Genomic DNA, 26,095 nt, shown 5'->3' with positions numbered 1-26,095 from the left:
CCTGGTGGCACTTAACTGCTATTAAATTATGTGTGCCCCAGAGGGTCAGGAAGAGGGGTTAGGACTTCCTTATTGAATTCAAAAGTGCTTCTTACCTTCTTTATCAAAGTTGTACTAGTGTTATTTACAAGAACGATAACGACTTTGTTTACTCCAAATGATGCGATCACATGCACGCACTGAGGACAGCTGGTAAGCGCCATATTGGCTTTGATTGTTTAGCGAGACCGTGTCAGCAATCCGCGGCTCTCGAGTCGCATGCGGCTCTCTAGTGCCACCCTAGTGGCTCCCTGGAGCATGTTTAAAAAAGGATTAAAAATGGAAAAAGATGGGGGGGAAATATTTTTTTTGTTTTGAAATGTTTTTTGTTTGAGGACAAACATAACACAAACCTTCCCAATTGTTAGAAAGCCCACTGTTTAATATGTTTGTGTGTATGCTTCACTGATGAGTATTTGGCAAACATCGTTTTGTCCTACTAATTTTGGCGGTTCTTGAACTCACCATAGTGTGGACAGTGACGCAACAGTTTGTTTACATGTAAAATCTTCCACTCCTTCTTTCTCATTTTGTCCACCAAAAGTTTTTTGCTGTGCGTGAATGCACAAAGGTGATCTTTGTTGATGTTATTGACTTGTTGGAGTGCTAATCAGGCATATTTGGTCAGTGCATGACTGCAAGCTAATCAATGCTAACATGCTATTTAGTCTAGCTGTAAGTACATACATACATACACTACCGTTCAAAAGTTTGGGGTCACCCAAACAATTTTGTGGAATAGCCTTCATTTCTAAGAACAAGAATAGACTGTCGAGTTTCAAATGAAAGTTCTCTGTTTCTGGCCATTTTGAGCATTTAATTGACCCCACAAATGTGATGCTCCAGAAACTCAATCTGCTCAAAGGAAGGTCAGTTTTGTAGCTTCTGTAACGAGCTAAACTGTTTTCAGATGTGTGAACATGATTGCACAAGGGTTTTCTAATCATCAATTAGCCTTCTGAGCCAATGAGCAAACACATTGTACCATTAGAACACTGGAGTGATAGTTGCTGGAAATGGGCCTCTATACACCTATGTAGATATTGCACCAAAAACCAGACATTTGCAGCTAGAATAGTCATTTACCACATTAGCAATGTATAGAGTGTATTTCTTTAAAGTTAAGACTAGTTTAAAGTTATCTTCATTGAAAAGTACAGTGCTTTTCCTTCAAAAATAAGGACATTTCAATGTGACCCTAAACTTTTGAACGGTAGTGTACATACATACATCATTATGCCTCATTTGTAGGTATATTTGAGCTTATTTAATTTCCTTTACTTGTATCCTCTTTGTATATAATTTAGTTTTGCATGTCTCATGACACATTATCTGTATGTAATATCGGCTGCATTTCAGATAGTTGTTTGTGTGCCATGTGAAGTGTGAAGTGAATTATATTTATATAGCGCTTTTCTCTAGTGACTCAAAGCACTTTTACATAGTGAAACCCAATATCTAAGTTACATTTAAACCAGTGTGGGTGGCACTGGGAGCAGGTGGGTAAAGTGTCTTGCCCAAGGACACAACAGCAGTGACTAGGATGGCGGAAGCGGGGATCGAACCTGGAACCCTCAAGTTGCTGGCACGGCCACTGTACCAACCGAGCTATACCGCCCCATGTGTGCCATGTTGTTCCAGACCACAGCAAACATTACCTAGCTTGCCAAAGATTGTAATAAATCTATTAAAAGCGACTTACCGATCTCAGGGCGGACAGTCTAAATGACGTTGAGGCCACATTGGGGCCACATGCGCGTTTACACTGGAGTCTGGTAAAAATCACATTTTACTTGCAGTGAAAAAAGTCATCTGGAAAAAAATCTAATTTCAAATAAATCATATTTGGGCCACTTTGGCCTGCAATGTAAACACAATCTAAAAGTACATGGTTGCAGTTTTTTTTTATTTGTATCGTGGTATTTAATAAGTATTGAAATCATGGAAAGTCACAGTATCAGTATAGACTACCGGTACTGAAATTCTGGTACAGTATCGTGACAACCTTAACTAAAACCCAAACATATTCAAATGAAAATCTTCACCTGAAAGCAAATTCTACTAAAAGGTATGAAAACCGAGGCAGCACTGTACGGTATAGTGGGGGGGTCAGCAACCCACGGCTCTAGAGTCACATGCGACTCCTTAGCGGCGCCCTGGTGGCTCCATGGAGCTTTTTCAAAAATGTATGGAAATAGAAAAAAAATGGGGTAAAAAATATATTTTTCGTTGTAATATGGTTTCTGTAGGAGGACAAACACGACACAAACCTTCCTAATTGTTAGAAAGCCCACTGTTTATTATGTTTATGCTTCACTGATGAGACTATTTGGCGAGCGCCGTTTTGTCCTACTAATTTCAGCGCCCCTTGAAATCACCGTTGTGTGGACTGTGACTCAACAGTTTGTTTATATGTACAACTTTCTCCGACACTGCCACAGAAAGACGTGTTTTATGCCACTCCTTCTTCGTCTGATTTTGCCCACCAAACGTTGTATACTGTGCGTGAATGCACAAAGGTGCGCTTTGTTGATGTTATTGACTTGTTGGAGTGCTAATCAGGCATATTTGGTCACTGCATGACTGCAAGCTAACCGATGTTAACATGCTATTTAGGCTAGCTGTATGTACATATTGCATCATTATATTTCGTTTGTAGGTATATTTGAGCTCATTTAGTTTATTTTTCCATGTTTCATGACACATTATCTGTATGTAATATTGGCTGCATGTCTGCCATGTTGTTCCAGACCACAGCAAACGTTAGCCAGCTTGCAAAGATTGTAATAAATCCATTAGAAGAAGACAACCTGCAGTTTCCTTTAACTTGGACACACACATCTATACCTTTGGCCATTCTAAGACAGTCATTTCCAGGAGTTATCTCACCCTCTGAGAAGTTTTACTAATGTTTTCCAAAGTTGTAAAAATGTGTTGAATAAATATTACATTTCAATATTTCTGTCAACGAAGATTTGCGTCAGCCTGCGACACATAGTCATTTTGATAGTAGGCTAATATAGCCAATATAGACACTTACATCATGTGTTGCCATCATTATCACACTTATATAAGACTTTTAAAGTCATTTTGATAGTAGGCTAATATAGCTAATTAGCCACTTACATCATGTGTTGCCATCATTATAACACTTAAATTTTTTGCGGCTCCGGACAGATTACTTTTTTGTATTTTTGGTCCAATTTGGCTCTTTCAACATTTTGGGTTGCCGACCCGTGGTATAGTGCATGTGTCGAGTGTTTCCATGTGTGCTGTACCTGTACTTTATGCAGCACAGAGATAACAGAGGCCACTGTGCACAACAACATGTTGAAGCTGATGAAGAACTTGTTGATGAAGCAATCATCAGCTTTGGTGTAGAAGATGAAGAAGAGAACAGCAGCAATGAAAGACAGGATATAGTTGACGATAGTGACCACCACCAAGGCTGGAAAAGACAAAGTGTTTGTTAGGGCTGGAACGCTTCACAAGATCCAGGGTTCAGATCTTATTACAGCTTGTGGTCACGGTTCTTGGTTCGGTTATGTCTAATTTGCTGTTCTTTTTAACACCCTTAAATACTATATACCCAAATAATCCACCATGACCATTTTTAATCAGTTTTGTTATGTATAGTATTTGGTTTCTGCGATACAGTTAATTCACTGTACATGTACAAACTAACAGTACTTGTATAAACTGTACATTTTTACATGCATACATTACCACTACTTCTATAAACTGTACATTTATACTTGCATACACTACCACTACCGGTACTTTTATTCATTGTACATTTATACATGTACACAAGTAGTGTCAGTGTATACATGTACAGTTAGATAGATAGTACTTTATTGATTCCCTTAGGAAAGTTCCCTCAGGAAAATTAAAAGTGTATACATGTATAAATGTACAGTTTATACAAGTAGTGTCAGTGTATATGTGTATAAATGTACAGTTTATACAAGTAGTGTTAGTGTATATGTGTATAAATGTACAGTTTATACAAGTAGTGTCTGTGTATATGTGTATACATGTAGTTTATACAAGTGGTGTTAGTGTATATGTGTATAAATGTACAGTTTATAGAAGTAGTGTCAGCTTATATGTTTATAAATGTACAGTTTATACAAGTAGTGTCAGTGTATATGTTTATCAATGTACAGTTTATACGATAAGTGGTAGTGTATATGTTTATAAATGTAGTTTATACAAGTAGTGTCTGTGTATACGTGTATAAATGTACAGTTTATACAAGTAGTGTCAGTGTTTACGTGTATAAATGTACAGTTTATACAAGTAGTGTTAGTGTATACGTGTATAAATGTACAGTTTATACAAGTAGTGTTAGTGTATACGTGTTTAAATGTACAGTTTATACAAGTAGTGTCAGTGGAGACGTGTATACATGTACAGTTTATACAAGTAGTGTTAGTGCATACGTGTATAAATGTACAGTTTATACAAGTAGTGTCAGCATATACGTGTATAAATGTAGAGTTTATACAAGTAGTGTCAGTGTATGTTTATAAATGTAGAGTTTATACAAGTAGTGTCAGCGTATACGTGTATAAATGTACAGTTTATACAAGTAGTGTCAGCGTATACGTGTATAAATGTAGTTAATACAAGTAGTGTTAGTGTATATGTTTATAAATGTACAGTTTATACAAGTAGTGTCTGTGTATATGTGTAAAAATGTACAGTTTATACAAGTAGTGTTAGTGTATATGTTTATAAAAGTAGTGTCTGTGTATACATGTATAAATGTACAGTGTATACAAGTAGTGGTAGTGTATACGTGTATAAATGTACAGTTTATACAAGTAGTGTCAGTGTATATGTGTATAAATGTACAGTTTATACAAGTAGTGTTAGTGTATATGTTTATAAATGTACAGTTTATACAAGTAGTGTCTGTGTATACGTGTAAAAATGTACAGTTTATACAAGTAGTGTTAGTGTATATGTTTATAAAAGTAGTGTCTGTGTATACATGTATAAATGTACAGTTTATACAAGTAGTGGTAGTGTATATGTGTATAAATGTACAGTTTATACAAGTAGTGTCAGTGTATATGTGTATACATGTAGTTTATACAAGTGGTGTTAGTGTATATGTGTATAAATGTTCAGTTTATAGTAGTGTCAGCTTATATGTTTATAAATGTACAGTTTATACAAGTAGTGTTAGTGTATATGTTTATCAATGTACAGTTTATACGATAAGTGGTAGTGTATATGTTTATAAATGTAGTTTATACAAGTAGTGTCTGTGTATACGTGTATAAATGTACAGTTTATACAAGTAGTGTCAGTGTTTACGTGTATAAATGTACAGTTTATACAAGTAGTGTTAGTGTATACGTGTATAAATGTACAGTTTATACAAGTAGTGTTAGTGTATACGTGTTTAAATGTACAGTTTATACAAGTAGTGTCAGTGTATACGTGTATACATGTACAGTTTATAAAAGTAGTGTTAGTGTATACGTGTATAAATGTACAGTTTATACAAGTAGTGTCAGCATATACGTGTATAAATGTAGAGTTTATACAAGTAGTGTCAGTGTATGTTTATAAATGTAGAGTTTATACAAGTAGTGTCAGCGTATACGTGTATAAATGTAGAGTTTATACAAGTAGTGTCAGCGTATACGTGTATAAATGTAGTTAATACAAGTAGTGTTAGTGTATATGTTTATAAATGTACAGTTTATACAAGTAGTGTCTGTGTATACGTGTAAAAATGTACAGTTTATACAAGTAGTGTTAGTGTATATGTTTATAAAAGTAGTGTCTGTGTATACATGTATAAATGTACAGTGTATACAAGTAGTGGTAGTGTATATGTGTATAAATGTACAGTTTATACAAGTAGTGTCAGTGTATATGTGTATAAATGTACAGTTTATACAAGTAGTGTTAGTGTATATGTTTATAAATGTACAGTTTATACAAGTAGTGTCTGTGTATACATGTATAAATGTACAGTTTATACAAGTAGTGGTAGTGTATATGTGTATAAATGTACAGTTTATACAAGTAGTGTCAGTGTATATGTGTATACATGTAGTTTATACAAGTGGTGTTAGTGTATATGTGTATAAATGTTCAGTTTATAGTAGTGTCAGCTTATATGTTTATAAATGTACAGTTTATACAAGTAGTGTCAGTGTATATGTTTATAAATGTACAGTTTATACGAGTAGTGTTAGTGTATATGTTTATAAATGTAGTTTATACAAGTAGTGTCTGTGTATACGTGTATAAATGTACAGTTTATACAAGTAGTGTCAGTGTTTACGTGTATAAATGTACAGTTTATACAAGTAGTGTTAGTGTATACGTGTATAAATGTACAGTTTATACAAGTAGTGTTAGTGTATACGTGTATAAATGTACAGTTTATACAAGTAGTGTCAGTGTATACGTGTATACATGTACAGTTTATACAAGTAGTGTTAGTGTATACGTGTATAAATGTAGAGTTTATACAAGTAGTGTCAGCATATACGTGTATAAATGTAGAGTTTATACAAGTAGTGTCAGTGTATGTTTATAAATGTACAGTTTATACAAGTAGTGTCAGCGTATACGTGTATAAATGTACAGTTTATACAAGTAGTGTCAGCGTATACGTGTATAAATGTAGTTAATACAAGTAGTGTTAGTGTATGTACATTTATAAATGTATACCCTAACACTACTTGTATAAACTGTACATTTATACACATACGCTAACACTACTTGTATAAACTGTACATTTATACATATATAGACTTGCACAAACTGTACATTTATAAACACAGGTGTGGCATAACTTGGTTTCACAAAACACCTCATACACGCCTGTTTTTTGACAGATAAGACATAGCAGAAATGATCTGTGATGCACGTTATCCACTTTGTTGTTAAATTAAGTAAGTATATTAAGAGTGAACGAGGTGTATCTTGTGTGATGCATTTATACTCTAATCAAATACAAGCGATCACAAAAGTATTGGTAGGTGAAAGCAGAGAGCTGCCACCAAAAAGTCTAGGAAGTGTGCATTACCACCACAGCGTGCAGAAAACCTCCAGAAGCGTGAAAGCCAACCTTTATCACTTCCATAAGTGCTAGAAAAACCACAGCTTAGAGCCACTCTTCTGTCATTTGGCAACACTTTGAACACCACTACTTTATTTATTTCACCAGGAAGGCAAAGTGTGGCCTGGGGGCTATTTGCTGAACACACTTATTTTTTTATGGCATTGTAAAAATAAAATAAACAAACAAAAAATTGAGCAAAAAATTATAAAGTAATAAAAAAAAGCTGACATATTGATCTTATTAATGAATAAAAACACAAAGATTAGTTTTAAATATATGTTTTCATCTTTTTACCAGTCTATTCCATTACAAATGACATGATGATGTCACATTGCCACCATGTTGAAAGAATATTAATAACAATCAGAATCTTTGGCCACGCAAAGGATAGGTGGAATCCACATTCGGCACACCTTTGATAGCTCACGTCTACTGTGTAGCTACAAACACCCGCGGGGTGAATGGTAAGCGTCTCTCATTGCCACATAGCAATGGTCCAGCGTGTTATCGTCCCTACTCATGCAGGTGACCTGTTGGACGTAGCTAGGGAGGACCACAGACAGGCTAATGAGGTTAAAGTCGCCAAAATCGATGACAACCGCATCTGGGTTTGAATTTTCCACACAGTATATATAGGCATAGCGTTCTGATATGGCTGTGTTGGCGTTAGTTGATGGTAGGACGTATACGCCAATGAAAATAGCCGATGTCAATTCTCTTGGGAGGTAGTAGGGTCTGCATTTAACACCTGATATATTCCAGGTAGGGAGAGCAGGAACTGAAGAGTTGGTTGGTTGACCATAGAGCAGATGCCTCCGCTTTTAGAGGTCTTTGACAGGTTCAGACCTGTCGGCTCAATGGAGAATGAAGCCGGATGGTGTTATGGCTTGATCAGGCACGGTATGGTGCAGCCAGGTCTTAGTAAGGCATAGGGAACATCAGGCGGTGTAGTCTTTGTTGGTATCGGTGAGGAGGAAAAGTTAATAAATTGTGTTCCTTAGTGGTCTCACCTTTGTCAGGATCAGAGCTGGTAGTGGTCTAAACAGCCGCTTACTGAACCGGCTCCGCACATCGGCATGGTGTCTTCTCCTGGTTGATTTGTGCCAGGAAGCACCAGGTGGATTAGCCGGTATGTGTGTCTCTAGTACCTCCACCGGTATCGTTGAGATCGTTGTTGGATCTATTGTCCTCGAGATGCCTCTGAGTAAAAGCAACTCTAGACGGGTGTTTGTCTGGCAAAATGTCTTTTTGAGGTATACTACAGACAAGAGTAGCAGACAGAGTAGCAGAGCTTGTGCGGAGGCAAGCCTCACAGCCCCCATTTTGCCTTACGGCCGCCCGAGGTTTGTACTATATACTTGAAGGCTCCGTGCCACTGCTGTTCCTTTTAGAATGTAGAATAGTCGACTGTGATTATTTATGAGCATATATATAAGCACAGTATTGTTTGTTTTGATATACTGGGAGGTTATAGAACACTGCTGTTCTTTTTTGTATACTGTAGTTACCTCTTGGCAACTGATACTTAAAGACTTGACAATTTTAAACACTTCAATAAAGTAGTGAATTGAAAAGAATGTGGGTTTTTAAGATGTTTATTATGGAATTGAATTCATCGTGGTATCTAATAAGTATTGAGAATCGTGGAAATTCATAGTTATCAGTATCGCCTACTGCAATTCGTGACAACCCTACTTGCTACTGTACTAAGTATTAATGGCTAACTAACCTGCATACCAGCCCCTTGAGTGGCCATTCTCCATTTTGTCCAACCAAGACTCGTTCCAAGAGTGTGCAAAGTCCACCAGCAGCACCAGCTGGATCACAATGAAGAAGAAAGCTCCACCAGAACCGACAACAAAACATGCTGCAACACACAGCATTGATTGATATATGCTTATACACTGATATCAGACATCGTAGAGCTGAGGTGGGATCTTACCATAGGTGAAAGGCCCTTCTGGAATGTAAAAGGCACCGGCTGTAATGGCCACCAGGGCAGCAATCTTGAAGAACCAAAACCTATGATAGAACAAGAATTACACAAAGCCAAACAAATAACTGCCTCTTTATAAAGCAGACCATATCAAACTCGGGTCACAGGATTTTAATGTGCTACATAAACTTGATTTAGTGTGTGACAGGACATTTGTGCCTTCTATGGTCAGCCATCCAGTTTGCAGCTGGAGAAAATGGATTGATTAAAAGCGTACCCATATCTAATGCTTATACCACGCTACCTTGAACGCTACTGCAACACACGCTGGAACTTTTACAGCTACAGCTACATCGCTCAAATGAATGCATACATGTGTTGCTCAGTGCTACAATGCATTATGGTAGTGGTTCTCAAACTTTTTTTACCCTCAGAAAACACTTGGCTTTCCAATTGCCACCATAATGGTATGGTAGCTGCACCGCTGCAGACAGGGAGAGGCTCCAGAGAGTGGTAAAGGCAGCACAGCAGATCATCGGCTGCCCCCTCCCCCCCGATAGACAGTTACACCTCCCGCTGCCTCAGCAGAGCTACCAACATTATCAAGGACAGCTCCCACCCTGGCTTTGACCTGTTTGATCTGCTGCCCTCAGGAAGGCGCCACAGGGTCATCAGGTCTAAGACAAACAGACTCAAGAACAGTTTTTCCCTAAAGCCATAACCACGGTGAACTCTCATAGGCACTGATTTTATAGTTTAGCACCTCTCTGTGTGCAATTTTTACTTTCCACCCACAAGGAATGCTTCTGTATATATGTATATACCGTATTTTTTGCACTATAAGTCGCAGTTTTTTTCATAGTTTGGCCGGGGGTGCGACTTATACTCAGGAGCGACTTATGTGTGAAATTATTAACACATTACCGTAAAATATCAAATAATATTATTTAGCTCATTCACGTAAGAGACTAGACGTATAAGATTTTATCGGATTTAGCGATTAGGAGTGACAGATTGTTTGGTAAACGTATAGCATGTTCTATATGTTATAGTTATTTGAATGACTCTTACCATAATATGTTACGTTAACATACCAAGCACGTTCTCAGTGGGTTATTTATGCCTCATATAATGTACACTTATTTAGCCTGTTCTTCACTATTCTTTATTTATTTTAAATTGCCTTTCAAATGTCTATTCTTGGTGTTGGGTTTTATCAAATAAATTTCCCCCAAAAATGCGACTTATATGTTTTTTTCCTTCTTTATTATGCATTTTCGGGCGGTGCGACTTATAGTGGGTTTTAAGAATAGACAAAGAGGAGAAGTATTGCGGAAAGAGATTATTCTAGATTGTACCTAATGTCATGACTGTTTTTATTGACTATTGACTATCTTATTGATTGTGGGACAAGCAGTAGAAAATGGATGGATGGTACTTTTTCGTCACTTATTGTTTGTCTTTGGTACACTAATGTGTATATTTTAGGCCATTGGTTCTTTGTTTTATTTTTGCAAAAATATATATATCTATTTTTATATTGCTCTTTTTATCTTTGGTATGAACATTATTATGTGAACTCGAAGTTATTATTTTTGTATTACAACATTTATGCCTAAGTATTCATTAAAAACAAAGCAGAGGTTCTATTTAACAAATATATGTAACATCAAACAGTTTGAACAGTAACACTGTTTAAATATTTAATCAAGTGATTATTTCGCGTACAACGAGCTGGGGCCCGCGTACCACTAGTAGTACACGTACCCCAGTTTGAGGATTACTACATTACGGTATATAAATATGACCAAAAAAACAGCAATGGACATTATTATGTTGGTAGTTGGCAGCCATCACATTTCCCACAGTTACTTTAAATCAGACCTGGGCATTCTGTGGCCCGCGGGCCGCATCCGGCCCTTTGTACGTCCCTGTCCGGCCCGCGTGAGGCCAATTATAAATTACAAAATACATTTTAAAAAGTATCTATTTCGAGTGTGCAATACAACGGTGCTGCTTTTGTTTTGAAAAGCGTTATTTGTATTACTTCCGTGTGGACGTATGCTCGTGCGCGCAGCGGCAATCACAAAGTACAAAATAAATTTAAAAAAACATCTTTGTCGTGCGTGCAATACAACTGTGCTGCTTTTATTTTGAAAAGTGTTATATGTGCGTATGTCCTGTGAGGGAAGGCGCACAGTGACAAGTGATGCCCGGTTATCCCCGAGATGCTAAAAAGAGAAAAGTTGATGACGAATGGCGTGTTTTCAACAAGACATGGACTGCCAAGTAAAGGTAAAGCCGTTGTGCTTAATTGTGGTACACACGTTGCTGTGTTTAAAGAATATAGTGTAACGACCTGCTGAAGTAGATGTTGTCTTCTTGAGTTGCGTAAATGAGGAGTGAGGAGACGTGCGTCTGGAAGGAACGAGATAAGTTGAGCTGTGTTGGTATAGCCTGCTCAATAAAAGTTTAAAAAGAGCGTCAGACTTGGTGTGCACTTCTTCTGGACGCTACAATTGGTGTCAGAAGTAAAACTTTGCGCATACTGCACTGTTTGTGTGCTACGTCATCGGGAGGTACGTGCCACGTGAGGAGCTTGCCGCAAAGAGAGCGAGAGAGAGAGAGAGAGAGACAGAGACAGAGAGAGAGAGAGAGAGAGAGACAGAGAGAGAGAGAGAGACAGGGTTTACAGGTGCAGCCACGCTGCTTGCCACGGGGGGAATTCCGCCCTCAATGAAGACTCCCAGGTTTGATGGCAAGGCGAACTGGGAGGCATTTCATCCCACTTCTGACACCAATTGTAGCGTCCAGAAGAAGTGCACACCAAGTCTGATGCTCTTTTTAAACTTTTATTGAGCATGCTATACTAACACAGCTCAACTTATCTCGTTCCTTCCAAAAGGAAAACCAATCCTCACTCCTTATTTCCGCAACAGCAACGCTTCCCCCTTCTTCGCCAATCACCTTACAGGCGTGCTACGTTCACAACAAAGAGGATGCAGGATAAAGTGACAGAAATTGAAATTTTTGTATTGTAATATACATCAATCAATCAATCAATGTTTATTTATACAGCCCTAAATCACAAGTGTCTCAAAGGGCTGTACAAGCCACAACGACATCCTCGGTACAGAGCCCACATAGGAAGTGTTGTGTAAGAAAGTGTTAAAAATAAAACCACCAAAAGCCATCTGCTTTTGTATAAAGATAAGTTAGGTTAAATGAAAATATTATTATTATTATTATCTATCTTACGGTATATCAAAAATAATTTGAGCAAAATTTAATTGAAATATTGTCGATGTGGCCCTCCAGCAGTGCTCGGGTTGCTCATGGGGCCCCCGGTAAAAATTAATTGCCCACCCCTGCTTTAAATAGTTGTACAAGATTTAATGATAAAGACAGTACTACTGTTAATGATACAGCTATATTTACACACATACTTGTTATTATCCATTTTTACTCGCCCTTCTCTCTCAATCTCAACTCTGCTGCTCTGTTAAAGGGCAGCTGCACTTTTTTTTTTTTTTTTGCCTATCATTCACAATCCTTACGCAAGACAAGCACACATGTTTTTTTCAATGCATTCTAAATCTTAAATAAATGTGAGCTTTTTCCTTCAACAACAACACTACCACTTATGACTTCATGAGAGCCAACCAACATAATAAAACAATCACTCACTGTACAAGACCGGCTCACACTGGGATGCCGACTGATGGGATGTTCACATCTTCTTGTTTAGATGAAGAATTAATCATAATTCTTGCGAAAAAAGAAAAAGGTGGGTGCAATCCAGCGTATTTTAGAGTCTTTCACGCCATCGCCGGCTCTAAGTTGGATGTTAAAGTCAACCTACTTCTCGTTTTATGGCCGCATCCTTCTACTATCCAGGTGAGGGGCATGATTTCAATCAATCAATCAATCAATCAATGTTTATTTATATAGCCCTAAATCACAAGTGTCTCAAAGGGCTGTACAAGCCACAACGACATCCTCGGTACAGAGCCCACATTTACGATCTAGAATAAACTTTCACCAGCTCAGAGGCGATGCATCAGCTCTCCAGCTCATGATGTCAATATATCAGCATGAGCTAGTTATCGCTCTGTGATCAATGCGCCACTAAAAGTAGGCCCTTAACGTTGGCGCTTTGCAAAAATCGCGCTAATAATTGGTCAATATTCAGGTCACAAAGTGTAAATGGAGTATTGTTGGGGCCTTTTGGATGATTTTTAGTGGGCTTTATGGGCAGAATAGATGCAATGACGTTAGCTGACTTTCATTTACGTTTTGGAATGCATAAAAAAAGACAAAGTATATGTTCTTGTCTCTCATAAGGATTGTGAATCGTAGGCAACATTCCAAAGAAAGGTGCAGTTCCCCTAAAAAGGTTTCTTCATAAATGTAAGGTTTTTTTCTTGGTTCTGTATGAGGAATATGTTTGCGTTGACTTGTGTCGTCCATTGGTGCTGTATCCATAAAATGCAATGAGAAGACTTCAAATGAGTGGACAATTGGTACTGCTGATGTAAAGGTTACATAGAAACACATCTGACCACGTCGACGACTGTTGAAGGTTTATGTTGCTGTTGAGGTCAGAGTTTATGGATTATCGACTCCTTTAGTTTAGTAGTAGGACATTTCCTACTTACCCATTGTGGATGGCGGCACGGGGGTCTCGGCTGTTCTTGATGCTAATCATTAGAATGGAAAAGCCAAGGAACCACACACTCAATCCAAAACACACGCGGTACACGGCTTTGTAGCCAACAAACATCTGGCAGTCAACATCTGCTTCCATGCCAGGTATGGAAGAACCTGCTCCATCTTCACAGAAGCCTGGTATCTACAACACATCACAGTCAAAGTTGTGTTGATTGTCAATAAGTTAGATTATTAAGGTGTAGGAGAAGAACAATTTACTTGTAAATACAAAACCACAGCAGTTCATTTATTGTTTTGAAATGAAACTGTACCTATTCATTCATATTTGCATGTACATAAGTGACTAATTCCTAGGGCTGCCTTTAAATAGTCAGAGATTCGACGATTCAATTTGGAGGAGTCCGATTCGACTATCAATCTACCAAATCATGATATTAATATTCCCATCCCTCCTCCGTGTGAGGATGACATGTTAATAACAACCGCTGGAAACAATGGAATCACCGGACTTGGAGGATGTTCATTCAGTTGTTTATTGTTGTAGAAAAAAAGCAAATAACAGACTGTCACATGACACAAAACTATAGTCATTTTAAATGAGAACTTTCTGGCATTAAAGGCCTACTGAAACCCACTACAACCGACCACGCAGTCCGATAGTTTATATATCAATGATGAAATCTTAACATTGCAACACATGCCAATACGGCCGGGTTAACTTATTAAGTGACATTTAAAATTTCCCGGGAAATATCCGGCTGGAACGTCGCGGTATGATGACGTATGCGCGTGACGAAGTCAGAGTAACGGAAGTTATGGTACCCCGTAGAATCCTATACAAAAAGCTCTGTTTTCATTTCATAATTCCACAGTATTCTGGACATCTTTTGCAATTTGTTTAATGAACAATGAAGGCTGCAAAGAAGACAGTTGTAGGTGGGATCGGTGTATTAGCAGCGGACTACAGCAACACAACCAGGAGGACTTTGTTGGAGAGCAGACGCGCTAGCCGCCGACCTCACCTTGACTTCCTACGTCTCCGGGCCGCCAAACGCATCGGGTGAAGTCCTTCGTCCTTCTGCCGATCGCTGGAACGCAGGTGAGCACGGGTGTTGATGAGCAGATGAGGGCTGGCTGGCGTAGGTGGAGAGCTAATGTTTTTAGCATAGCTCTGTGCGGTCCGGTTGCTAAGTTAGCTTCAATGGCGTCGTTAGCACAGCATTGTTAACCTTCGCCAGCCTGGAAAGCATTAACCGTGTATTTACATGTCCACGGTTTAATAGTATTGTTGATTTTCTATCTATCCTTCCAGTCAGGGGTTTATTTTTTTTGTTTCTATATGCAGTTAAAGCACGATGCTATCACGTTAGCTCGTAGCTAAAGCATTTTGCCGATGTATTGTCGTGGAGATAAAAGGCACTGAATGTCCATTTCACGTTCTCGACTGTCATTTTCAAGAGGATATAGTATCCGAGGTGGTTTAAAATACAAATCCGTGATCCACAATAGAAAAAGGAGAGTGTGGAATCCAATGAGCCAGCTTGTACCTAAGTTACGGTCAGAGCGAAAAAAGATACGTCCATCACTGCCTCTCAAGTCCTTCACTGTAACTTTCCTCATCTACGAATCTTTCATCCTCGCTCAAATTAATGGGGTAATCGTCACTTTCTCGGTCCGAATCTCTCTCGCTCCATTGTAAACAATGGGGAATTGTGAGGAATACTAGCTCCTGTGACGTCACGCTACTTCCGGTACAGGCAAGGCTTTTTTTTATCAGCGAGCAAAAGTTGCGAACTTTATCGTCGATTTTCTCTACTAAATCCTTTCAGCAAAAATATGGCAATATCGCGAAATGATCAAGTATGACACATAGAATGGATCTGCTATTCCCGTTTAAATAAAAAAAAATCATTTCAGTAGGCCTTTAAGAAACAATAAATGAGATCAAGAAAATACAAAACCCAAAACCAGTGAAGTTGGCATGTTGTGTAAATGGTAAATAAAAACAGAATACAATGATTTGCAAATCATTTTCAACCTATATTCAATTGAATAGACTGCAAAGACAAGATAATTAACGTTTGAACTGGAAAACTGTTATTTTTTTGCAAATATTAGCTCATTTGGAATTTGATGCCTGCAACACGTTTCAAAAAAGCTGGCACAAGTGGCAAATAAGACTGAGAAAGTTGAGGAATGTTCATCAAAAATTTATTTGGAACATATCACAGGTGAAAAGGCTAATTGGGAACAGGTGGGTGCCATTATTGGGTATAAAAGCAGCTTCTGTGAAATGCTCAGTCATTCACAAACAAGGATGGGGCGAGGGTCACCACTTTGTGAACAAATACGTGGGTAAATTGTCGAACAGTTTAGGAACAACATTTCTCAATGAGCTATTGCAAGGAATTTAGTGATTTCACCATCTACAGTCCGTAATATCTTACTTTTTACTTTGCGGTACTTTATATTAGAAATGGCATAACAAGAAGATGGAGAAAAAGAAGAAACATATCGACTACGGTGTTGGCACGGACTACAAAGACGGACGCGCGCAATTTTTCATGATTTATGCAGATCCCAAATACAGATCAGCAGGTACTAGAAGGTAAGAAAAGTTTCTTTTGCATAATATTGTGAAACAAAACGGCAGATAATGTGTCTTACCTTATACACACACCATAATAATACTCCTATGTTGAAGCACATCAAACAATGCAGCCTACACGTATCTCTTATGTTTGACTGCCATCTACTGGTCACACTTATCATCAAACCATGTACCAAATAAAATTGCTTCGAGGTGGGTAAGCTCAGCTAAACTTATTCCTTACATTAGTAGGTGCACCGGGTTATAAGGCGCACTGTCGAGTTTTGAGAAAAAAAAAAGTATTTTAAGTGCACCTTATAGTCGGGAAAATACGGTACTTTCTTAATTGAACAAGCGAGCATCACAACAAGTACTGCAGTACCGAGGAAGAGATCCAGCCAACTAATATTTTTCCTCTTGTGTGAGCGTCAAACACCCAGCCTTATGACCCCTCCAGTGCTGTCTCCTTAGCTACATCAACTCCCCTGTACAGAAGTTGTCTCCTTAATGCACGTGTCTCAGTCACCGTGACTGTTAACATCGGGCTGGTAACGAGTTCCATGCGCATCCAGCCATAGATAACATTTGCCGGAGCCTGACTAGAGCGACATAATTCTGTAATTGGTATCGTTTCACAATAATGAAAAACATGAGCATTCACATACCAGATACCACACGGTATCAAAATACCAAACACGAGACATCGCGGGACCCACTTACTGCAAACAACACGGAATGATAACAACAAAGCTATTGGTCATAGCTGTGACTGTGAAGTAGGCCGAGTTTTTGCTAAACAATTTACGCCCGTTGTTTTAGCACATTCATACCGACAGCCATCAGACCGTATAATGCATATGTTCCTTGACTGCACTTAAATGTAGAATATATTTATATTATTTATATATATTATACATTATATATATAATATATTATATTATTTATTATTATTATTGTCTATTGTGAGCGAACTGTGGTGCTGAATTTCCCCCAGGGATCAATAAAGTACTTTCTATTCTATTCTATTCTATGGAAGACAGATCTAACCAGGAATTACCCACGATGTGATGAAGTATTTCCAGGTTGTGGTCATGTTGTAGTGGCCGGGTGATGGTCATAACAATGACGCTTGCAGGATCCTCCGTGCTACCAGTGAGTACTGCAATCTACAGTTGAACAAACGCAAGGCTACTATACTGTGTGAAACCAGTGTAAAGGTGACTATATGGCTGTTATTTCATGTCTCTAACTTTGTTTAAAAAAAGCTAAGTTAATCGGTTATAAATAGAGATGTCCGATAATGGCTTTTTTGCCGATATCCGACATTCCGATATTGTCCAACTTTTAATTACCGATTCCGATATCAACCGATGCCGATATATACAGTCGTGGAATTAACACATTATTATGCCTAATTTTGTTGTGATGCCCTGCTGGATGCATTAAACAATGTAACAAGGTTTTCCAAAAAAATCAACTCAAGTTATGGAAAGAAATGCCAACATGGCACTGCCATATTTATTATTGAAGTCACAAAGTGCATTATTTTTTTTAACATGCTTCAAAACAGCAGCTTGGAATTTGGGACATGCTCTCCCTGAGAGAGCATGAGGAGGTTGAGTTGGGCAGGATTGGGAGGGCGGGGTTGAGGTGGGGTGGTAAGGGGGTAGCGAGGGGACGGCGGGGGGAGGTATATTGTAGCGTTCCGGAAGAGTTAGTGCTGCAAGGGGTTCTGGGTATTTGTTCTGTTGTGTTTATGTTGTGTTACGGTGCGGATGTTCTCCCGAAATGTGTTTGTCATTCTTGTTTGGTGTGGGTTCACAGTGTGGCGCATATTTGTAACAGTGTTGAAGTTGTTTATACGTTCACCCTCAGTGTGACCTGTATGGCTGTTGAACAAGTATGCTTGGCATTCACTTGTGTGTGTGAAAAGCCGTAGATATTATGTGACCGGGCCGGCACGCAAAGGAAGTGCCTTTAAGGGTGATTGGCGCTTTGTACTTATCCCTAGGGCCGTGTACACAGCGGCGTTTTAAAAAGTTATACATTTTACTTTTTAAAACCGATACCGATAATTTTGAAACCGATACCGATAATTTCCGATATCACATTTTAAAGCATTTATCGGCCGATAATATCGGAAGTCCGATATTATCGGACATCCCTAGTTATAAATAATCTTTTTAAGCTTTAATAATTAAAATATTAGATTCATTAATTATAATCTTACTTTGTGAATTTGTTTAGTGTTTTTAGGCATGGAACCTATTGACCGCGATAAACGAGGGATGACTGTAATGATAAACCATGTTAAAACGTTCACTGGTTAGTATTATTGTGTTAAATCATAATTATTGTCAAACAGTGATTGAAAACTGCACTTCGATAAACTCACGGACTGGTGTTACTGTTCATTTAATAAAGAAGCAAGATACCGCTGGCTTGCTAGCTAGCTCAAATGCTAACATGAACACAAGCGACATTAACGTATTTCCCCATTAAGAAACATCATACCCCAATATAAACTTTATAAATACATTACTGTATTATCAACTAAGGTATTCAATTGTGTACATTGAAACTGCAGACGCACTAATATTAGCAGAGTGATGCATTTATACTCGGCGGAATATGACATGTGTCTACAACAGGAAGTTTACATACGTCACTTAACATCACTCATTTTGCCTTTATTAGTAAAAAACACAAAAACTTTTAAATATTAAAATGGAATAAGACACACATATTCAAACACTTTTCAGAACCTTAAACAATATATAATGTGTGTTCTGCCAAGAGAATATTTTGTGTGTCTTATTTTATTCTTTAAATAAAACTTGGTTTAAAGATTCTAGTGTGTGTGAAAGTACCTTTTGAGCTCATTCAACAATACCGTGATAATAATGATAAATGTTAACATTTTGGTCGTAACCGTGGTTAATAACCATGACATTTTTAAATGGTTACATCCCTAGTGTCAAAGTAACCCTTCCTGTATAGCAGGCCAAATTAAGTATTTTTCATTCTTGCGCCTCTGACTCAGACTCTATCTTAGTTTTTAGGGGAGTAGAACTGCCAAGGTCGGGTCACCATAACCGTCATCATAACAGTATGATAAGTGTAGCACATTTGCAGGCCACAAAGTATCAACGTCACGTTGTCAACAGTGTAGTCTCTGAGGCATGGACTTAACGAGTGAGTAACTCTTCATCCGTATTGCTCCAACTTTCTCTGACTGCTGTTGTCAGATCAGCTTTGCAGGTTGGAGTCTTGTCATGGACCATTCTCTTCAATTTCCACCACGGATTTCTCAATTGGATTGAGATCCGGACTACTCGCAGCCCATGACATTGACCTTATGTATCTTTCTTCATGAAAAGTTTATACAGTTTTTTGATCAAGGGCAAGAGGCAATATCATCTTGAAAAATGATGTCATCATCCCCAAACATCCTTTAGATTGATGGAACAAGAAAAGTGTCCAAAATGTCAATGTAAACTTGTGCATTTATTGAAGATGTAACGACAGCCATCTCCCCAGTGCAATCACCTGACATGCAGCCCCATATCATCAATGACTGTGGAAATGTTCCAGTATCATCGCCTTGTCCAATACAAATTCACGACTAATCACTGAATATGACTTCATCTAGTCATACATAGCTTTTCATTTTGTCCATTAAAACCTTGTTTTTTTATGTTTAGTTATTAAAGATGGCTTTTGTTTAGCTTTTGTGTATTTAAATCCCAATTCCTTAAGGCGTTTTCTTACAGTTCGGTCACAGACGGTGACTCCAGTTTTTGCCCATTTGTTTCATTCATTTTATGTTTCTTAAGACATTTTGCTTTAAGTTTTCTGTCTTGACACTTTGGTGTTGTCCTTGGTCTACCAGTATGCTTGTCTTTTACAACTTACCCACGTTGTTTGTACTTGGTCCAGATTTTAGACTCAGCAGCTGACAGTGAACAATCAACATCTTTTGCAACATTGCGTGATTTACCCTGTTGAAGATTGAAGTTTGATTATCCTCTTTGTTTTTGACATCTCTCGTGTTGGAGCCATGATTCATGTCAATTCACCTGGTGCAACAGCACTTCTTTCTAACTGCAGACTAATGAACAGATTACATTTGATGTAGGTGTTAGCTTTTGGAAATGAACATTTACAGGGTGATTCCAGAATTGTTTTTCTCAAAATTGAGTGAATCCATAATTTTTTCACTCTGTTTGATTTAAAAATGAAACCGTTACTGACTACCGCAATTCGTATTCTTGATTTCTTTTAGTGTTTCTTAAAGCCAGAAAGCTGCCTTTTGAAACGACTATATTATTTTTACACCATGTTTATTATCTGCATTTCTTCTACAAAGTTAAACAACTGAAATAACATCCTCCAGGTCTCGTGATTCCATCGTTTTTTTCATGGGGTTATATAATGTTTGTGTTACTGTGGCATACATTTGTTTTTTTTCACGTGTTTTCTATGTCTTACATTGCTAGCAATAACGTTTTTGTTTCCTTTTCATCTACAGTTTTTAATGGTTGCAGAAGGAGTGCATATTTTTCCAAAAGTTGTTTATATTTACCGTATTTTTCGGACTATAAATTGCAGTTTTTTTCATAGTTTGGCGACTTATACTCAGGAGCGACTTATGTGTGAAATTATTAAAATATAAAATAAATAAAAATATCAAATAATATTATTTAGCTCATTCACGTAAGAGACTAGACATATAAGATTTCATGGGATTTAGCGATTAAGAGTGACAGATTGTTTGGTAAACGTATAGCATGTTCTATATGTTATAGTTATTTGAATGACTCTTACCATAATATGTTACGTTAACATACCAGGCACGTTCTCAGTTGGTTATTTATGCGTCATATAACGTACACTTATTCAGCCTGTTGTTCACTATTCTTTATTTATTTTAAATGGTCTATTCTTGGTGTTGGGTTTTATTAAATACATTTCCTCAAAAAATGTGACTTATACTCTAGTGCGACTTATATATGTTTTTTCCCTTCTTTATTATGCATTTTCGGCCGGTGCGACTCTGAAAAATACGGTAGATAAGGAAGAATTAAGTTATGGAATGGATTAAGTAAAGAAGTCAAACAATGTACTAATATGATTCAGTTTAAGAAACTGTTCAAACTACATGAGTTTAAGAAGGACAAGGAAGAAAAATGTTGATGAATGTCTTGAACTGAAAATGACATATCATTCATCTCATTAAGTGAATCATAACTGACTTAACTATTTATGAAGAGAACTGTTGTATTTAGAATCCATTGATGTAAATTGTGTACACGTTGAGAACGGGAAGTGAACATGTGTGTTAGTAATTGAAATGGGGTAGGGTTAAATAAGCGTTGCCTCTTCCTGCTCCTTTTTAGACATGTTGTAAGGAGAAAAAAAATGAAAATATATACAATAAGTGATGTATCTTATTGAAACTTTATACATGTTCGAAATAAACTTAAACTTAAACTTCAAGGCAAGTGCAAGAATAGCTTGACATCATTCCCAGCTGCGACTTCTAACTTCGGGGTTAATGGCACACATGACGATTGATTAGCTCATCCTATGTTATTTTTTTTTTTTTTTCATTTATTATGCGCCCCCCAACCAACTGTTACATCAGCCCGGGGCGCAGCCCGACTGGAGAAACAAAAAAACAGAAACAGAGACTGAGACACACAAAGGAATCTAAACTAAACATTTAAGACTCACAATGAAAACATAGATTAAAAGTCATCTGCGGTAAAAAGGTGAGTTTTAAGCCGTGCTCTACAAGAGTCCAGAGTGGTGGCGGACTTAATACTAACCCCTCTTATAGCGCAGTACGGCAAATCTATCTTGCCTCAATGAAGCATTTTTTAAAAATTGGTAATCAAAGCTGTTTTATTTTATTTTATTGTATTTATTGTTGTATTGCAGGGATGTCAAACTGGTTTTCATTGAGGGCCACATGGCAGTTATGGCTGCCATCAGAGGGCCGCTTGTAATAGCGAATAATGGATGAATTTGCCTCTGGATTTCATTATTAATTATATATATATTTTTTTTTTTAAGTAGACTGTAGATTTTACAGTAAAAACCTTACATTTACAAAATTTTACTGTAAAATATAATGGGTTTTTTAAAAATATTTTTTACAACATTTTACGCTAAATGGAAAAACAGTACCACTGTTTTTTGGGGGGGGGGGTTTACGGAAAAAGTTGGCAGCTTAGTTGCTAGAATTTTTGTGTTAAATTTAAATAGGTTTTTACAACATTATATTGTTAATGGAAAAACAGTACAAGTTATTTTTTAAATCTGGCAACTGAGCTGCCAGGTTTTCTACCGTAAAAACTAATGTACCGTCTTTCCATTTACAGTAATACACCGTTAAAAACAACAACCGTAGTTTTTACAGTCAAAAACTGGCAGCTCAGTCAACAGAATTTTAACGCAAAAAACAGTAGTGTTTTTTTTCCAATTAACAGTAATATGCTGTAAAGAACAACGTAAAATGTATTGTCACTTGTATTAATTTGATGGGTAGTTTGCTGTACAGTTAATAATTTTTATTTAGACAAAAACATGTTTGGAAATTATGATAATATACTGTAATATTTGTTGCAATATAGGATACTTTTAAAGTTTAAAAGGAATGCAATTTCAAGCAGTACATATATTTTTTCCTCTCAAAATTAAAATAGACAATTACATTAAGTGAGAAAATATTAAGTACTTTGTTGACACATATCATTTCCAGGTGTTTGCGGGCCAGATAAAATGATGTCGTGGGCCTTGAGTTTTACATCTCTGTTCTATTGGGTCGATATTTATCGTGGACTCCTACGATCAATAATCAGGTGCAGTAACGACATATGAAGAATTATTGTGGTTTTGTTTACTTTGGTTATTTCGTTTGGCGTTCCCATCCACTCACTCATACCCTTTTAAGCTGCTGATCCACACCCGGTGACAACATGACACAGGCCACCACGGTACCTAGCAGCAGGATGGAAGCGTAGATGATCCTGGTCACTGTGGAGTTCCTGCTGCTTGGACAGCAGCTACACACCACACATGTGGCACTGCTGCAAAGACATGGAACCTGCAGATAAGTTGAACTTTAAGTCAAACATTAAGCAAACAAACATTTAATAGTTCATATCTCAGTGTATTTAACATCTAAGACTCTTTGTGGAAATTACCAAGAATGACAGTTGTCAAGCCAAATGTGAGGTCTGAATATTAACCTGAGCTTTTTATTATCCACTCAGTAAATCAATTTCCTGAGTGCGATATGGACACAAATACATGTCCGAATGTAGGTTATATCGTTGTGTAAATGGTAAATAAAAACAAAATACAATAATTTGCTAATCCTTTTCAAGCTATATTCAATTGAATAGACTGCAAAGACAAGATACTTAAAGTTCGAACTGAGAAACGTTGTACATTTTTGCAAATAGTAGCTCATTTGGAATTTGATGCCTGCAACATGTTTCAAAAAAGCTGGCACAAGTGGCAAAAAAGACTGAGACAGTTGAGGAATGCTCATCAAACACTTATTTGGAACATCCCACAGGTGAACAGGCTAACAAGGAACAGGTGGGTGCCATGATTGGGTATAAAAGCAGCTTCCATGAAATGCTCAGTCATTCACAAACAAGGATGGGGCGAGGGTCACCACTTTGTAAACAAATGCCTGAGCAAATTGTCCAACAGTTTAAGAACAACATTTCTCAATGAGCTGTTGCAAGGAATATAGTGATTTCACCATCTACGGTCCGTAATATCATCAAAAGGTTCAGAGAATCAGGAGATATCACTGCACATAAGCGGCAAGGCCATGACCTTTGATCCCTCATTAAAAAGTGACATCAGTGTGTAAAGGATATCACCACATGGGCTCAGGAACACTTCAGAAAATCACTGTCAGTAATGACAGTTTATCGCTACATCTGTAAGTGTAAGTTAAAACTCTACTATGCAAAGCGAAATCCAGTTATAAACAACACCCAGATATGCAGCCGGCTTCGCTGGGCCCGAGCTCATCTAAGATGGACTGATGCAAAGTAGAAAAGTGTTCTGTGGTCTGACGAGTCCACATTTCAAATTGTTTTAGGAAACTGTGGACGTCGTGTCCTCCGGATGAAAGAGGAAAAGAACCATCCGGACTGTTAGAGGTGCAAAGTTGAAAAGCCAGCATCTGTGATGGTATGGGGGTGTATTAGTGCCCAAGACATGGGTAACTTACACATCTGTGAAGGCACCATTAATGCTGAAAGGTACATACAGGTTTTGGACCAACATATGTTGCCCTCCGCGCAACGTTATCATGGATGCCCCTGCTTATTTCAGCAAGACAATGCCAAGCCACGTGTTACAACAGTGTGGCTTCGTAGTAAAAGAGTGCGGGTACTAGACTGGCCTGCCTGTAGTCCAGACCTGTCTCCCATTGAAAATGTGTGGAGCATTATGAAGTGTAAAATACCACAACGGAGACTCCGGACTGTTGAACAACTTAAGCTGTACATCAAGCAAGAATGGGCAATAATTCCACCTGAAAAGTTTCAAAAATTGGTCTCCTCAGTTCCCAAACGTTTACTGAGTGTTGTTAAAAGGAAAGGCCATGTAACACAGTGGTAAAAATGGCCCTGTGACAACTTTTTTGCAATGTGTTGCTGCCATTAAATTCTAAGTTAATGATTATTTGCAACAAAAAAAAAATTGCTTCTCAGTTGGAACATTAAATATATTGTCTTTGCAGTCTATTCAATTGAATATAAGTTGAAAAGGATTTGCAAATCATTGTATTCTGTTTTTATTTACCATTTACACAACATGCCAACTTTACTGGTTTTGGGCTCTGAACATTAAATTAAAAAAATATTACTTTCACCACTGTGTCAATATGACATCCAATTTAAAATCACTATCTTTACGGAATCCCAGATTTGTGACCATGGGCCTAACGTTGTCTTACTTTGGCCAAAAATAGAACACAAACAATCTGAAAATATTACAATAAAAATATAGAAAAAAATGAAGAAAAGAAGAAAGTGAATGAATGTTTCTAACTGAATACATATGCATAAACATTTGTTTTCTTTTGTATCATTTTTTTAATGATATAAGTAACGTTTATGACAACCTTCTTCCAAAACACAATATAGAATGTGAGATATAACAGGATAATGCATACATTTATAATTTGTTTTCAAAAGGCTTACAAAAAAGTGGGACCCCAAAAATTTACGGTGGGACCCCATTTTTATGACTTGATGGGGTCCCCATTTTGGAAAATTCCTAGCGCCAACACTGTGTATGTATGTGAAGTGCTCCAGAGAAGCTTGTCAACAAGTTAATAGACCAGAGCGGCTTAGCATGCTTAGTGTTAGCACGTGTCTTTATGTGGGCCAGACATCACATGACCTAGCACACTTCTCATGTCCTAAAAGAACCCAGCAAATACACTTCTAGCTCCTCTCCCCTCAAAGAACTGTTCAACTGACACAACCAAATACACCAAGTACAAAACCGCTAAAAGGTGTAACAGTACATCATCATGACGCTTCGGTATTATATATATATATATATATATATATATATATATATATATATATATATATATATATATATATATATATATATATATATATATATATATATATATATATATATATATATATATATATGTATGTATATATATATATATAAATAAAATATATACAGTGTATATTATATTGTACAGTATATA

The 26,095-nt window shown here is 37.4% G+C and overlaps 1 protein-coding gene across 2 annotated transcripts in view; it reads right to left on the bottom strand.

The window, feature by feature from the left end:
• Window positions 1–26,095, bottom strand: part of LOC133643072 (serine incorporator 1-like) — a 46,627-nt gene that overhangs the window by 15,149 nt on the left and 5,383 nt on the right. Inside the window, exons 2-6 of one of the 2 annotated variants that reach the window (XM_062037482.1) lie at window positions 23,282–23,443; window positions 13,730–13,923; window positions 9,078–9,157; window positions 8,865–9,002; window positions 3,318–3,487 (exon numbers count right to left, since the gene is read on the bottom strand). In XM_062037482.1, coding sequence (XP_061893466.1) covers window positions 3,318–3,487; window positions 8,865–9,002; window positions 9,078–9,157; window positions 13,730–13,923; window positions 23,282–23,443 — 744 coding nt within the window. The remainder of the gene's footprint in view (window positions 1–3,317; window positions 3,488–8,864; window positions 9,003–9,077; window positions 9,158–13,729; window positions 13,924–23,281; window positions 23,444–26,095) is intronic. The other variant, XM_062037483.1, reaches the window with a different exon arrangement.

This window comes from Entelurus aequoreus, linkage group LG26, assembly GCF_033978785.1.
Source record: "Entelurus aequoreus isolate RoL-2023_Sb linkage group LG26, RoL_Eaeq_v1.1, whole genome shotgun sequence".
In the NCBI taxonomy this organism is placed as follows: Eukaryota; Metazoa; Chordata; class Actinopteri; order Syngnathiformes; family Syngnathidae; genus Entelurus; species Entelurus aequoreus.
Note: the sequence above shows the minus strand (reverse complement) of the source record. Positions and strands in the feature narration are given on the sequence as shown.